Consider the following 16,285-nt stretch of genomic DNA (forward strand, 5'->3'; position numbering starts at 1 on the left):
GGGAAACACTGCAGCCACCGTCACAGATAGAGAGGCGAGGCTCGGGGAATTTTCTTTTGTTCTCCCGGATTCACGCCAGTGCATTAATCGTTAGTGTCATTTTTTTGAAGGCAAAAGGCTGGCCCACAGTAGCAGCAGTAGCAGATTCCTGGTTGCGAGACAGGGGAGGGGAGGGGGGGATGGGGGCAGCAAATAGTACGAGTCGTCGTGACAAGCATTGCCTGCCTACCACAACATTGGAGCAGAGAGTACAGTACGGAGTACAGTAAGTATAGGGGCGGGTATTGGCTGTGCTGCACGATACTGTACGTGTACTCGTACGGTGCTCAGTTGGGGAAGTTGGAAGCCCGCGTCGAAGAAGCCCCGGAACGCCGTTCTTGACAGACACCCCATTCATCCCTCGGGGCCGCCCGTTCCTGGAGCTAGAAAGGGCCGCTTCGCCCAGCAGGATTTCAACGCCCCTCCCCACCTAGGCTGTCATTTGCCCTGTCGTTTGCCCTGTCATTGCCCGCTGGCACGACGATGGTTCCAAATGTTGATGAAACGTCGCCTTTTGCTGCCTCTTTCTCAACCGGCTAACTACCGAAAAGGGGGCGGGGAAGCGGACAACAGGGGTTGAGGCTCTTCGGGATCCGGGCCGTGCACGTCATCAGCTCGTCTTTTCGTCTCTCTGTGGTCTCGTCACTCGACGAGTTTCAAACGAGGCAAGGGAAGCCAGGCCATGGTTTCCAATGCGCGCTATGAGCGAAGGTGGTGTGTATGCTCCCTGGCTCCGTACTCGTACTCCGTATGTCCCCATATAGTGGGTTCCATGTGCGTGTGAACTGTCGGATTCCTTCTTGAGAAGCTGCGAATGTGGTTCGGAAGCCAGTGTGTCGTTTCTGGAATGCCCTGCCGTCCTGGTGCGTTTGCAAGTAACGCTGCTGCCCTCCGGTTTGCGACAACCGCCATGCCGATTGATTTTGCTCCACAATCTTTTGGTCATTGCTGTCCCGGCCCAACGTGTCTTCCCGCAACCCAACGCGACGTCTAGCAGCGCTTCTAGAAAGACGATGGGCTGTCCTGCATCCATGCCCCCAGCTCATCCCCTACCCTTGCACCTGCACGCACAAAGACCCCTTCCCGCCTAATGAGCTTCCCCCCCACTGTAGCCACGACGCCCAAGTTGTAGAGCGTTGGGCCAACCCTAAAACCTTTAGGTTCCTCAACACCAAGCAACCACGCCTTTCTCGTCGTACTCATCTCATTAGTACTTGGTACTCGTAGTCACGTCTTCCTGGGTTCGGAAAGCAGTGACTTTGCCCTTTTCCGACAAGCCTTGCCATACCCATCAGCTCTCGTCTGAACGCCCTCCGTTATCTCTCTCCTCGTCCCGCGTACGGCTTGCTAGCGCCCCCGAAAGGCCTCCCAGTCTCACACCCATTCCGCCGCCCACCTCTCGCCAATACAAGGCAAACACTAAGAAAAAAAAGAAAGAAAAAAAGAAAAAAAGACACCCCTGTCGATCACACAAGGGTAAAAAAAATCCTGCAGGGGCCAACATCAGGGGTTTGACTGACCGCCAAGGGTAGACCGCAATATCGGGTGCCGCAATCATAGCAAAAAATAAGCCCGACCAGCGAAAAAGCCACGCGAGAACCCATCGAACAGGCGGCGAGCTCTCAAAAGAAGGCTCTCACCGGGTCGGTGTGGAAACAGTTTAAAATATCAGACCGTTCCCGCAACTCCGTCCACTTTTTCGTTCCTTCATCCAACAAGAAAAAACGGTGGCCCTCGAGCAATCGACCATAATCCGACCTCTCCTTCCGTTTTCCGAGCTTCCGGACGTCTCTTGACCAGTCTCGCCTCGCGACACGACCATCAGCACCACTGCAACCACTATCCAGCTTTCCTTCTTTCTTCTCCACAAGCCAAAATGCGCGGACCATATGACACCACTGGCATTATCAAGCCCAACTCTCCTCAGCCACCAAAGCCCAAATAATGATTTTTTTTTTCTTCTTGGGTTGGCCTCCTTGTCTTTCGCTTGCTTTCCCTATTCACAATGTGACAAGCTGTACCAGTCAGGTGAGTCCTAGCACCCTACTTCCGCCCTTCTTGTCATATTTTCATGAGCATTGCTGACGGTGACCTTGCAGCTGTCTTTTAATAGTAATACGCCGATCGAACCAAGCTCCCGATAACGATCGGGTTTCGAACGACTCAGCGTTTCTTGGTAATGGCGGCAATCTTCTTTCGACTGTTGATATACTTTTGGGTTTCGGATAATGAATCGGTTTTGGGAGCAAGAGAGGGAAAATAGACTGGGAAAAATTTGGGTCAGGAGCTATCCGTCGCGCACCCCCACGGACGAAAAGGCAATGCCGTGATATAGAGATATAATCATCCACATGAGCCCCCATGATCTGGGTAATGTTTCTTTTGTTATATATCAGGCGACGTCACCGCCTAACGCAAATTAATGTCTACCTATTAAAAATTCTTTTGTTAGAATATGATGAAGAGAGAGCAGAACAACGAGTTGAATCATACCTGTCTGAGTAAACTTGAGGAGTTTGTGCGTGTGTTTGTGTGTTCAATGAGCCAGTGGCTATCTTGCTTGTGCCCTGAAGAATCTTTGATGGCAGTTGGGCAAGATTCAGAGAGCATCCACGCCGACGCGCTGGTCGTCGCTTTGGACGCCAGTCGTCCACGTATGAAGAGAAAGAACGTGTGAGCTGGATCATGTGTGAGAGGCTAGTGGAACGGAGACGTCGTCAGCGCCGTAGGTGGAGAACATGACACCCGGCGAAGTGGGACTTGATATGGCCGGCACGGCGTCGGGACTTCCCTAGTAGGGCACCGGCGTATGACGGTTGGGCCCTGGGAAATGCGGTGATTGCTGCCCATGGTCTTTCCCCCATGATAGCCGGATGGGGGATGCATGGACCCTGCGGCAGGGTGGTACATGGGGAGAGGCTGGAGAGGCTGGGGCCTGCAAGCGCAGGGCTATCCTTTTGCATCGCTTCTGGATCTCGCTGCCGCCCTGGCCAGCTCGATTCGCTGATGTTGAAGCCCCGGCCCAGCTACTGCATCTTGGGCATGGCCATGTGGATGTTTGTGGGTGTTGGCGGACATTCTGCGCCAATGCTAAGAGTGCAGGATGCGGGACGGTGCATCTTTGCATCTTTGACAGACGCACTAGATGCCGGGACGAGGTTGGGTTTGGTGTGGCTAGAGTCCAGCCATGTGTCGAATCCATGTGCTCATCTGTGCACCCACCGGTGTGTCCAGCGGTACATACAGGAGGCCCATCATCCGCGTGTCTGCTCCCCTGCAGGTCGGTTGTGCGTGTGTATGCGTGTCTTGCAAGGCAAGGTAGGGTAACAGCAGAGGTCAACTGCCGTGGCTACCTATGATGCCGGCTTAGCCCGTACCGTCTGCCGCACCGTTTGAAAACTGGGACTGGGGAGGACAAGAGAAGAGCAGAGAAGGGAATTCAAACGGCCGTATGGCCGTATGACCGTATGACCGTATGACAGGCCTGAGTTTCAGCTTCAGCTTGGGCGATGCAGGCGGATGATGCGTCCTTTTATACATACCGTCAAGACGGCGGTTTGCTCTCACACACCCCTCCGTAGCGTCCCGCGACTGCGATTGTGATGGCTCGCAAAATAAGGTGACTTTTCCTGATCCGTGATGCTCATCCCGGGCAGCAGACGTTCTTGTTGGTCGTGAGCAGATGGAATATGATGGTGGGGTTTTTGGCCATATCGGTAGTATCCATTGGAAATCCATTGGAAATCCCATAGGAAGTCGTCAGACGAATGTGGTGGGTGGTGGGGGCGGGGTTGGGAGAAGGTGCATCTCTTCATGCAGCAGCTGCTCTTTCCCTTTCCCATGCCATGCCATGCCATGCCATGCATCCTGTCGAGTTTGCCAAGCGCAAGCACGTCGGATACGGATAGTTGCGCTTTCCTCATTCTCCGGCTTCTCTCGCTTATTGCCCTTCCTCTCGCTTCCAAGGTTCTTGTAAGCGAAGGATTAAGGCAAGATGAACAGGATAAAGGCAAGATAAAGGCAAAAGTCTCGCGTGTCGACACTTGATTTCCTTTTCATATCCTTCATTCTCTTTTGCGATTTCCTCGCCTCGCAGCTCGTTCTTCCCCCTCATTGCATTTGGAGGGCTAGGCGATGGGGAATTTTTTTTTTTCTCCAGTGACGATCGAACACTCAACTTTAATCCCTGTGTCCTTCTCTGCAGACAATCCCCGGTACCTGCATTGCGGTCCAAAATGCCTCCCACGTCACTTTGCGCGTGGCCACGCCTCCTCATTTATCGACAGGCCCAAGGCTCGCATCATCGCCTGATTTGCCCGTCACTTTTCGTGGCGTTTGCTGTAGAAGGAAAGAAAAAGCGACTTGTTAAGGAATCTCTCGGATTAGAGCACGATGCTGGTGATGGCGTGTTGTGTTAGCAGGTTGATGGAGATGTGATACGCCGGACTAGTGGGTTGGACGGCTGGTAGCCGCAGAGCCACCTCGGACGATTTGCGCCCAATACTCGTACATCTTCCCGGTCTCTTTATTGAACCTTGCTCTTGTCGTGGTTCGCCCTCCTTATCAAGCCACGACGGCCGCCAGCCCCCTGTCTTGACGCAGCTCATTCCAAATGTGGGTGATGAATAGCCGCCTGGGAAATGCGCTACCAGCCGGATGGTGGTGCTCCGCTGCATCAACGAATAGAAATGACACACATCCAGTGTATCATCGCCCTCACACCAATGGCCAGCCATGGTGGCATCGCCTGCCTCGGCCGCTGTGGCCCAGTCCTCGGACACAGGTTTTGCACGCTCAGCGTATCAGAGGTATCTTACCAATTGAAAGTCTGGGCCGCAAGAATCAAGCGAAACTGGCTGTGGTTGGATATTCCTTCTTTCCAGCAGATGAGATGATCAAGTTGGCAAAGGCTGGTATCATGCAAAGAAAGCCCCTGGATACTATTCGTGCTACAACAGGTGTTACCACGGCACCAAAGCAAATAAATGATGAAACACAATCTTAAATTACTATCAACAACCTCTCGCTGGTGCCTATTGCCTAAAACGGCCTGACTCGCAATGTCGTCGGCCACGACATACAAAACATTGGTGCTGGACAAATATTTTTGGGGGCATTTTTTGTCTCCTTTTTCAGATTTTTTGTTCTTTCTTTCTCAGTTTGATTTTCCCTCCTCGGCCGATAACGATACTCTCTTTCATTCTACCATCTATTGTTCCAACATGCCTAGAAACACACAGTGACCCTCGAGGCATGATCTCCATGGAACCACAAGGCATTCGTTCATTCGGTAAGCAAGCCCAACATCGCAAGCATCGCAAGGATTGTGCCGTTCTCAGGCTTGACATCCCCAATGTATCCAACATGTCCGGATCCATAGCGAGCGAAAATGATGGGCGACTCATTGAAGTCGGCAACTGGTCCAGGGCCAGGCACATGATCCTCAACAATGGAACACTCAGTCGGGAGGTACCACGCCTCGCATGGCTGCATTCCGTAGACATAGAGAGCTGTCAGGCTATACGATGCCGGCAGTTTGCTCTCGAGGGTCGAGCTGATTGCCTGAGAATTCAGGGACAGCGTGGTGCGCTGGTAGGAACCGAAATTCCATGGGAGGTCCCAGGTCTGCTTCATGATCTTCTCCAAGTTTTCGTGGCTTGAGGCAGCAAACCCGCCGCCAAAGACGACGATGCCACCACTTGCGGCATACTGCACGAGCCTCCGCGATATGACTTCGCACCTGGCGCGCGCGATTCCTCCATCAGCGACGAATATGGCGTGTGGGTCGGAACATTGAGTAAACAAGGTGAATGCTTTCTCTGTCGTCTTTGCGTGCCATACGGTTGCTCTCTCGAAGAGCTCGTTCAAGAAGCTCGCATGAGACTCCTGGAAAGTGAGCTGGGCCTGCTCTTCGCCAAGGGTGAGCACGAAGATGAGGGGCTTTGCTGACCCGGCAGCCGAATCATGGGCAATGCTGCTCATTTTGTTTCTAAAGTAGATGGATAGAAGTGGACCAAGGGAGCCAGGAGCAATGGAAGAGTGTGCTGTGTATGTTGAGGTTGAAAGGGTTGATTTGCAAAGGCAAGTGGGCGAATATTTATGTTTGCCGGTTTGTCCAAGACTCTGAGAGTTCTGCCTTTCTTCTCTTATCTTACTCTTGTCTTTTACAGCATGTTTGCAAAATCGGTGGCCGACATTATGCATATCGAGGCGGGCCTAAAAGCATCTCGCTACTCACCAAGGGCATGGGCTTCACCCCCTGGTCGGCATTCGTCTCGTCGGATTCTCATATATGCTGTACACCTATAAAACTCTTACGATTATTAGGTCTGTGTCACAAACATGCTTCCCTTGTCCCAACGCTACACGGTACAGGGGAAGCTAGTCTAAAGTGGCCCGTCCTAGGAGCATGTTGCAAAAGCATCCGTCGGACTTCTCCAGGGCGGCCACTGCATCAATGATCCATGGTGCTACAGTCATGCATATGGATCCACAAAACATATTCCAACAGTCCAAGGATGAGAGCAGATCGAAGCTGGCCTGACGTACAAGACTTGGACTTGACTAATCCGTCGATTGCTGTCAAAACGACAACGGCTCATGGAAATATCAAAGGTACATTCTCCGTTCTTGGGGTTCTCGAATCACAATTAGCAGTTAAGAGAGTTGAAGGTGTGTTATTCTGTCTTTCATTCTTTCTCGTCGTCACACAGGCATTTCACGACAACCTCTCAAAGAACAGACCTAAGCGCTCTCCTATTCGGGGCCCCCCAGCACCCCCAGAAAGGTTGAATGGATACTAAGACTTTTTAGATCGGTAAAAACTTCTGTATATGGCACTGTTCCCACCATCCACTCGCACCGGTGTGATAGGAGAAGCCATGTGCATAACGGGGATCAGGGGTAGAGATCACTTCCCTGAGATGGCTATGCAACTTGTCAAGTGACAAGATGGTTACAATACAGCACAACAACAGACCAAACTGCTACTCTGATAATATGATATTTTATTTCTTAAGTCTAAACAAGACACCGAGGCAGATCGGGGCAATATTCCTAGGAGCGCATCATCTTCTTGCTCTGGCTACCAAGCTACCAAGCAGGATCTCGACCATGCTTTCGTGTACCACAGCATAAGAAGAGGGATGGGGATGAGGGGCATGGCAGAGCTGTGTGGGCAAGCCATCCAAGCATGATGGCTCTGGTGTGCTTCAGAGGGGCATGCAATTCGCCCACCTGAGCAAACAACCAAACGGCGACTATTGGCAAGCCACTCAAGTCGAGGGAGGTTGCTGGGCGTCCTTACTGGTTCTAGGCCTTGCTTGGGGCTGGATGGGACAAACATCCTCATGCATTACATGCTTCCGTCGCTTCTTTCTTGTGAAAATTCCTTGGACTGGCGACCTACGCAGCTTGGGCGCCTGAATACCCAGCTGAGGCTGTTGTTGCAATCTCAGCTGTATGGCTATTATATCTATAGCTGGCATATCACAGTTACTAACGTGGGAACGTATGAGAAAACATCAAGGGCTTGCCAGCATCTACAACCTCCTACTGCCATGCGATTAGGCATAGCCCGCTGTGGGTGGGAAATGACGGGGCGGGGCCGATTGGAGGGGCCGGACCCGCACCGGTGTGCCAGGTTTGTTCTTTGGTCGTCTATGTAGTAGAGGATGAATGTCTCCCAGTTGATGACAGCATGCCTCAGTGAAATGTGCTCGTTTGGTGGACCATGCTCTGATCCTTCGTTTGGCGGGCTGTTCATGTTGAGGCACCAGATGAGTGCTACTGTACTTAATTTGAGCCGCCTTGATCTGTTTGTGTCTCCATGGCCAAGACCCTGGTTCTGTCCAATGAGCTTGAAGCGAAGCTCGTGAGCGGCTGGCAACTCGACGCAAGGATCCAAGGGTCCAGCCATTGTCTGTCGAGCACCATGAAGACTCGGTGAGTCGCTTACAGAAGATTGTTTGGCTCTCGATTGTCAAGCTGAGTTTCGTTTGGCATGCCATCGTGTTGGTCTGGCCGGCAATACTAGCACCAAAGCTGGCAAGCTGGATATGGGGGTTGTTGCCTTTGCCGTTGCCTCTGCCTTCTTGGGTTTATCTGTCTCAACTCCACAGGACTCGACTGCCCTTGTGGCCAGAGACGGCTAGGATAAATTGTGCGGGGATAGCTGTGAATCCTGCCTGGAGATCTATGGGAACGACCAGCTGCCGAGGGACGCGCTAATACCCTTCTGGCCGCATACGGTCAGGGATACAGCAAACATCCGGACTTCAGGTGCCATTCCCCAGCCGTCCCTTCGATTGGGCTGGATGCTGCTCGTCCTGTTCATCAGGACTAGGACAATGACGGCGCTTATCAGGCAGCTCTGCTTCCACCGGCCCCAGTTGTAGCCTATAGGAAGGTGGTGCGATGCTGTGTGGCTGCGGATCTCGCCTAGAGGGCTGAAGTTGCCAAGGCCCGTTGTCATAGGTGTAGTGTATTCGAGTGGATGTCAATGATGGCTCTGCGTCTCTGCAAACAGGCTCTTGGCTAGTTCGCACGACATCACGATTCGGCCGTGATTGTGTGGCTGCTCTGAGATGAATAACTCTTATTTAGGGCAGCAATTTTTATGATGGTGTCGTCGAGCCTGGCTAACAGCGTTCTAATATCTTGCAAGCTGGTAAGAGTTCGGACATATTCATCCTATCGAGATTCTCCCTGTGGCGAAACTTCAAAGCTCTCGCCGTCTCCCAGGATCCACGGAATGGGACATTCCGCAGCGTATCGTGCCAGGGTTGGGAGTTGATCTGCCCGTAATGATGCCACGGAACTTACAATGTATCGCCCTATTTTGGGCGAGAGGCGGAACACACTCCCTCCCCCTACAGCGGCCTGCATGGCCCTTCTGCACTTGGGAATTGTGAACCCACAAGGACGGGCTGCCTTAAACCTTCGGCAATTTTGTCTCGATTTAGTCGGGTTGCCTTATATTATCTTTCCCCTCTCCACACAGGGGTAACGGCCGACTCTCGGAGGTGTTCATGCTTTGAGGCTTGCCACATGTAGCATCGAGTGTGGGATATGAGCTGAATACAATATCCCTTGTCTTGAAATTGAATGCATCTCGTATTCTGGAATACGGGTGGGTGGCTGTATTCTGTTGCCTGTTTGTATCGCTAAGCTTCGTTGGGCGGGCAGTTTGATCCAGTGGCGCTGTCCGCTATTTGTTGTCGTGGAACAATATCTGCGAGCAACATCGTATCTTGATCAACGCCCGAAAGCATCTCTGACGTAGGAAGGCTTGTTTGATTACTGGAGCTTCTTCTCGGTGTCCAAGAATAGGCGTTCCCTCTCCCCATCCCCTTTTATTCCGCCAACTCAACGATGCTGCAACTGCCTCAGCCAAGCCCCCCGTATATAGCATTTCACGATGGATATTCACCTAAACCTCACTTACCAGAATTGAACTGATAGACGCAGTGGAGTCTACCATTATAATAACCCACTTCCTTCACTAATGAAATGAACTTCTGCCATCCCTGGGGTCAAGCCAAGCGGATGCTTGCAAGTGTTTAAGAGGTGGGTGACGCACCTAAGCGATAAGGGCGAGTCTAGAGCACCTGCTGGAATTCGGAAACCTGCAAATCAGACGAGGGGCAAAGTTTAGATCTCCAGGGGTGATAGGAAGCCGATGGCTCTACCGCGTGTGAGGGCTGGCAATCCTGGCAAGTGGTGAGAGTGTGGTATGGCTTCCCCATTTGCCTGTGGGTGCCTTAATTTTTACCTTGAGTTCCACTGACCGGTCTGGAGAGATGGGGCCTTCTGCGAGTTGCATGGGACGGCACGAAAGTTGTGCTTGTACTTGATTCCGACGCGGGTGCCGGCCCATGTCAAGCTGAAAAAGCACATGTCGAGATTGTCAACACGGGAGGCATGATATGAATGCTATTCGTCCGGAGTGCAGATCACTCAACGCAGGTCTAGAATCTAGGTCCAACCGTACGAGAAAGAGACTGTAAGTGAAAGTTATCCTGTTAAAATCGCCGAGGCACCAAGCTGTGCAGGTTAAAAAAAGGTGTCCGGGGATGCAGGGCACGCTCGCTAGACCTCGACCGCGTCATCTGGATTAGCAAGCCCCCCCGGAGATCACTCCGTCGCTTGTGACTATTGTTCTCCCTTGATCGAAAATCTTTGGTGGACTATATTCGATGCAAAAGATACGGGACGCGGGATAGTATCACGGACATTCGTTGCCAAGCCACGTAGCACAATTTGAGTCCTTCAAGCCGTATCTGCATTACACTTCTCCCCCCCAAAAAAGGCAAGAGAATGAGCTAGAAAGACGACTTGAGGTAGCAAACTGTGGACAGGTATCGAGCGGCATAAGTGTGGCACAAAGCTCTGCCGTTCTGTGTGATGGGTTTGCATAAAGGCATAGGGATACTGCATAGGTTGTGGCTTTGCCTGCCGCCATGTCCTCCATCCGCGGACCGCCGGAGAGTTGCCTCGAAGCGTGATCTTGCAGGCCGAGATTGCGAACGGCATCTATTCGTGTGAGGATGAAAACTTGGTAACACAGGAAAGCCTCATTCACTAAACAGGCACACCGGGATGTCGCTGTCTGGGGTTGATTGGTGAGACTGAGGGCAAAGGAAAAGGGCTGAACGATGGTAGGCTGGCAGTGCAGTGCACGTATGCAGGTTTCCGGTTCGAGAGTCCGTGTGTACCCTTGTCTAGAGTGTCTGGGACGGCCTCGTACGAGCACGTCCGAAGAACACGGCCATGGCTGGACGGCCCAAAGCTCAGTCACCAGCGGAACGAGCTGCAGATGTCAAAGCGCCAGGAGAAACACAAGGAAAGAAATTGCCACTACCCTTGATGCTGAGTAGTACTACGGCGTCATGACAAGACAGAACTTGCTTCCAGGTTAGCATTCGCGCCTCGGAGGATCCATTAGTAGCTGATGTTGATCCGGGGTAATCCAGCAATTCGGAGCAATTCATACCCAGCGGTGCGATCAAAGTCGCCGCACTTGCTTAGTGCAAGGCACAAGCTGCCCGCTACGCACAGCATGGGTGCCAAAGTGAGCTCCAAGTCAGCACCAACGGCCCATTCCCACCTCTTGTTTTGCTGGGGGCTCCACCCGAGTCGCACGGCCATAAGCCTGAGGGTTGGATTCAGTGTGGGGATCAAAACGGACTGTCTGGCCTCTTCATCCTCCTCCCGCATGCAAGCACGGGAAGCATGGAGTACTAGTAGTACCTGCTGAACTGCCGAAATTTGGACTGCGCTAGGCTTTGCCTTAATTCATTCCCTTCTCTCTGTCCTGCTTGGCGGATCGTCACTCTCTATTGTTGGTGGGTCTTGTCTCGGAGAGCTTCTCCATCAACACACGAAAGGCTTGCTTGGTACTGAGTTTGAGCAGCGGCTCATTGTCTGGGGGTTGGTTGTCCATCTTTCCCCTCCTTTCTCTTGTCTATTGTCGTACAGATTAGACAATCTGTTGGTTGGCCGTTCCGCGTCGGCAACATGGTGGCCGTCGACCCTGCTACGCGGAAGCGTGTGCTTCGGGTTATCATCGTGTCTCTTCTTCTAGATTTGGTAAGCTGCAGCAACCAAGAGGAGGCATCGCAAGCATCGCGAGCATCGACCATACCTGTAGGATAGACAGCTGATTTGGGAGGCACCCAGATATCCTTTACCTTCATCCTCCCTCTATTCCCAAAGCTCTTGGAGTTTTATCGGGACCGCGAGGCTCCCAATCTGATCCACCATGACGCATCTCATGCCACTCTCCTCCAGCAGGTGCTCGGAGGGCTGAATGCATACAAGGCGTCCTTCTCCCGACCCATTGATTCCCGATATGACATTGTCCTTCTCGGTGGAGCACTTGGTTCCTTGTTTTCGTAAGTATCTGGCAACATCATCACACACCACGGCTTTCTTTGAGGGGGGGCCTGCAGTTTGTTGTCTCAGCTACTGACAAGATGCGTCACAGCCTCCTGCAAGCCATCGCGTCTCCTATGATCGGTCATTTCTCTGACCGCTACGGCCGCCGCTATGCGCTGCTTGCATCCATGTGCGGAAACATGGTGTCTGTGCTCCTCTGGGTGGTGGCAGTCGACTTCCGCACCTTTGTGGCCAGCCGTGTTGTGGGTGGTCTTTCCGAGGGCAATGTCCAGCTTGCCACCGCCATGGCTAGCGATATCTCCGACGAAACCACACGAGGATCCACCATGGCAATCATTGGCGCATGCTTCTCGGTCGCCTTCACCTTTGGGCCGGGCCTGGGGGCGTGGTTAAGCACGGTTGCCACGGCATGGGCGAACCCGTTTGCAGTGGCCGCAGGATTCAGTTTGGTCTTGGTTGGTGTCGAGACACTGTACCTGTACTTTTACTTGCCAGAAACTCTGCCCTCTTTGGCTGGCGGAGAGGCAACCCAGGGAGACGGGCCCAGCAAGAAGGATGGAGAGCAGACACCGGCCAAGGAGGTGGCGCGGACGAACTCACGCTTCTTGCTCTACGCTACTCATTTTGTGTTTCTCCTGTTCTTTTCAGGAATGGAGACGTCTCTGTCCTTTATGACGTATGACCTGTTCCAGTTCACCTCTGGGAAGAATGGTAGGCTGCTTGGGTACATTGGCCTGGTGGCCTCTGTGTTCCAAGGAGGCATCACTCGCCGACTGACTCCCCTCTTATCGGTACGTATCGGCACAGTCGCCTGCCTCACGGCCTTTATTCTCCTCAGCCGTCTTTCCACGCTTGGAGGCCTGTATGCCGCAGCGACCTGTCTCGCCGTCACATCGGCGACAGTTGTGACGGGCCTCAACGCTCTTAGCAGCTTCGAAGCCAACGAGCACGAACGTGGAAGCAAGCTGGGTATCATGCGGAGCTGGGGCCAGCTGGGTCGTGGATTGGGGCCGATCGTCTTCACGAGCGTATATTGGTGGGCTGGAAGGGAGTATGCGTATACGATGGGTTCGATGGGAGCTCTTGTCGTTGTCACGGTCGCATTTCTGGGGCTGAAGGCTCCCAAAGGGATGACTGGGCCAAAGTCAGTTGGAAAGAAGGGTCAATAAAACCAACGCAAGGAAATTTAGTCGTCCACCCAGCGATAGAAGCTGGCTGTGACGCAGCATAAGAGGAGCGAAGAGGCAAATATCGTAGAAATGCGGAAACATACACGGATAGAAGGTGACTGTACAGTAACAGAAGCAAGCAAATCGAACAAGTTGGTAGATAGAAGATTGGGTTCATTGGGAGTCCAATAAAACGGATGAAATCCGAAGCACTGTTTTTTTTTTCTTGCAGCATATCTATCGATTACAGGAACGCGTCATCACTTTGGAACTTTGTGAGGAAGGAACCAAGCGTGGTGTGGTGAACGCTTCAGGCATCCACATGGCAGGAGAAGGACCAGATGAAGGGCATCATCTTGGGAATGTCTTCATTAAATTGGCAACACGCGTAGTAAGAGGGGCTTTTTGTATGACCAAATCATAGGCCAAACTGAACATCTTTTGACTAGGTAGGCACAGGAAAAAAAGCAACTCAATGGGCGAGAAAAAAAAGAAAAAGAGAGAGTCGATGGGAAATCGAACCACCGCATGCCCGCACCCGGATTTGCACCAGGATCCTTGGCTATCACCTACGCAGAGAGAATAGGAGTCCAACGAGTTGCTCTTACTCTATACGGGCGCCAGCTTGAACCACTCGACCATACGGAAGAGCGGTTCTGTTGGGATACGAGGCACATGTCCGGGCTTATAAGGGGCAGCAAGGCGGTAAATGGCCAGCTGGCAGCTGTTTGGACGCCGAGGTGGTACATGCTGGGGCTGGGAATACACAAGCAAAGCCTCATGGTAGCAGGAGGACGGCAAACGCAGAGGCAAGATTGCCCATCGGGAACTCATAGGTATTGGAACGATGAATAATAGGTAGTATTAAGGGAGAGATGCTATAGACAAGACGCTCTTCTATTTCCTCCTCCAGGAATCCCTAATCCTAGAAGCTTCATCGTCAATAAGGTACTCACTGGTGAGTGGATAGAATTGAATTCTCACCTTCTTCGTTCCATTCCTTGCCAGAGCGAGGAGCTGACGATGATTGGCGTCCCGTTTGTGCGACTTCCGAGAGAACTCAAAGGCCTGGCGTTTGGGTCATTTGGCCAATCCACCAGCTCCCTCTTTTCTCCGTCGAAGGCATACTTCTTAAATTAAGATTATTGATATACTCTCCAAAAGACGACGCAACCGCCAGAGCCTCACTTGAAGCCCAGCAATTGCACAGTTCTTTTGCAGAGTATATCAATAAACTTCTCGGAAGAAGGGTATCTACGGCGATGAAAAGCAGAAGTTGGTGGTATGGGAAACGAACAGGTAGTGGCATAAGCAAGGTTGCTATGAGTTCCATGGCCAAGAGTGTGCTTGGAACTCTTCTGAGAGGTGACCAGATGCACAAGGCATTCTTTGTTGCAAGTCACCAATAGGTGGACATGATCGGAGTGGTGGCTGAGGTGAAGTAAAGGACCACGGACCACGATCCTACTTCAGAGACGTGATAGTTCCATGGTAGGAGTCAGGTCTCTCATCTTTTCCTACGGTTTAAGAGCTTAGCAAATGAGTACATAGATATTCAGAGCTTCATCCATCAACGTTGCGACAGCCACCCTGGACTCCATGATGAAAGATCCAGTTTGGCTGAGTAGCACAGCCACGGCAAGCAGCGCATCGCACAGGTTATGGACACGGTAGGACTCACTAGGGACAGAGAGTTTCCATGGATGGAATCAAGGGTCACGCCGAGGCAGCTCCTTTGTTGGTAGATCGACTTAAGCTTCAGCTATGTCGTCGATAACGGGACGGACGGGCCCACGCTAGGTAGCTAGAGAAGCTGGCGCCTCCTAGCATATAAATACCATGGCGCTTGCGAGCGTCGACGGCAAATTGATCCGTGCCCAGTGCAGCGAGTGAAGCACTGGGTACGGCTGCTTCAGACGCGCAGCTGCATCCCCAGCGTGGGCCGACGTGGACGAAATCTTCTGGACGGGGACGGGGGGCGGCAGCAATTCAAATACTGATACGCACGGGACGGCAGCCTGATACTCGTCATATCAACCCCGCCTCTCCCCTCACTTCCAACTGACTTTTCAGGCACTATTTATGATACATCGCATTCATCCTGCGAGGGAGCTGCACCTCCTATTCGGCGCCTACCAGCCAAGCCAAGGACAGGTACTGTACATCGGTCGATGAGAGCAGGGCAGGGAAAAACTTGCAGCGGTGGCAATGCCCAGGTGATGAATAGAACGCATGAAGTGGGGGGGGGTTGACGTTTCATGGTGAGTGATGAATGGAGGGGCTGATGGAGGGGTAGCAGCAAGGAGGCGAGTGAGTGGGTGAGGGAGAGAGAAAAATCCTTTGGAGAGCGGGAAAAAATGGCTCTGGCGATATCACATATTTTACAGGGGAGGTCGAATTACTAGTCCTACTGTAGTAGCTGCAAGTGGTGATGGCGGAGCCAGAGAGAGACCGAGCCCATGTAGGGAATATCTATGGAGATGGTCTCTGGAGATGAACACTACTCGTACATAGTATAGCACGATTTCGTCGATGAGAAGAGAGCAGACAGACGTCTTGCTCCTGGGCCTTTCACCCACCGAATGCTTCAAAGCACCACGAGTGCAAACCATCATAATCTGCTCATCACGACGGCTTCACTCACCGCCATTGACTCACTCCTGTGGTGTAACAACCCGTGTGATGGAAGATAAGGAGATAGCAGGTACCAGTACATCGTCCGAGTTGAAACCCAAACGAACAGCGTTGAGTTGGGCAAAAACTGGCGCGCGCCAGCAGCCGAGTGTGGGTGGATTGGGCAGTGAAAAAAAAAAAAAAAAAAAAAGAGAGAGACAGAGAGAGTCAGCAGGAGAAGGGTAGCAGCAGGCTAATGGTTCCTCATTTTGGGATTTCGTCGTACCCATTGATAGCTTCCTTTGAGCATCAGAGCGTAGCCCACGTCAGCTGTTTTTCTTTGTCTCTTCTTTCGCCGTCTGTTTGTGTCATACCGAGCCGAACTTGAGGCTCTTGTGTGATATCATGGACAGCGGCCGATGACTCTTTGGGGTTTGCCTAAAAGACGATCCGCAGAGGTAACGAATACTACAGGCACTCGTACTATGTACTACCTACTACTCAGGTGCTACTAAAGTAGATGGTTTAGCACGTACTGGGTACGCAGGATGATCAAAGCGGTGGGA

The 16,285-nt window shown here is 52.2% G+C and overlaps 4 protein-coding genes across 4 annotated transcripts; 1 reads left to right on the top strand and 3 right to left on the bottom strand.

Moving 5' to 3' along the window:
• Positions 1–5,322: 5,322 nt before the first annotated feature.
• Positions 5,323–6,021, bottom strand: TRIVIDRAFT_200990 (uncharacterized protein; the record flags this gene model as incomplete). Its single annotated transcript, XM_014101437.1, has 1 exon — positions 5,323–6,021. The coding sequence occupies one exon, from the start codon at positions 6,019–6,021 to the stop codon at positions 5,323–5,325; it is 699 nt and encodes a 232-aa protein (XP_013956912.1).
• Positions 6,022–7,313: 1,292 nt separating this feature from the next.
• Positions 7,314–7,957, bottom strand: TRIVIDRAFT_60459 (uncharacterized protein; the record flags this gene model as incomplete). The annotated part of the gene is made up of 2 exons (XM_014101438.1): positions 7,314–7,496; positions 7,595–7,957. 2 exons carry the CDS (start codon positions 7,955–7,957, stop codon positions 7,314–7,316), a joined length of 546 nt encoding a protein of 181 aa, XP_013956913.1.
• A 3,599-nt stretch (positions 7,958–11,556) lies between these two features.
• Positions 11,557–13,106, top strand: TRIVIDRAFT_60458 (uncharacterized protein; the record flags this gene model as incomplete). Its single annotated transcript, XM_014101439.1, has 3 exons — positions 11,557–11,628; positions 11,719–11,933; positions 12,026–13,106. 3 exons carry the CDS (start codon positions 11,557–11,559, stop codon positions 13,104–13,106), a joined length of 1,368 nt encoding a protein of 455 aa, XP_013956914.1.
• Positions 13,107–15,184: 2,078 nt separating this feature from the next.
• On the bottom strand, positions 15,185–15,748 carry TRIVIDRAFT_212963 (uncharacterized protein; the record flags this gene model as incomplete). Its single annotated transcript, XM_014101440.1, has 1 exon — positions 15,185–15,748. One exon carries the CDS (start codon positions 15,719–15,721, stop codon positions 15,488–15,490), a length of 234 nt encoding a protein of 77 aa, XP_013956915.1.
• Positions 15,749–16,285: the final 537 nt, after the last annotated feature.

Source organism: Trichoderma virens (assembly GCF_000170995.1).
Source record: "Trichoderma virens Gv29-8 chromosome Unknown TRIVIscaffold_6, whole genome shotgun sequence".
In the NCBI taxonomy this organism is placed as follows: Eukaryota; Fungi; Ascomycota; class Sordariomycetes; order Hypocreales; family Hypocreaceae; genus Trichoderma; species Trichoderma virens.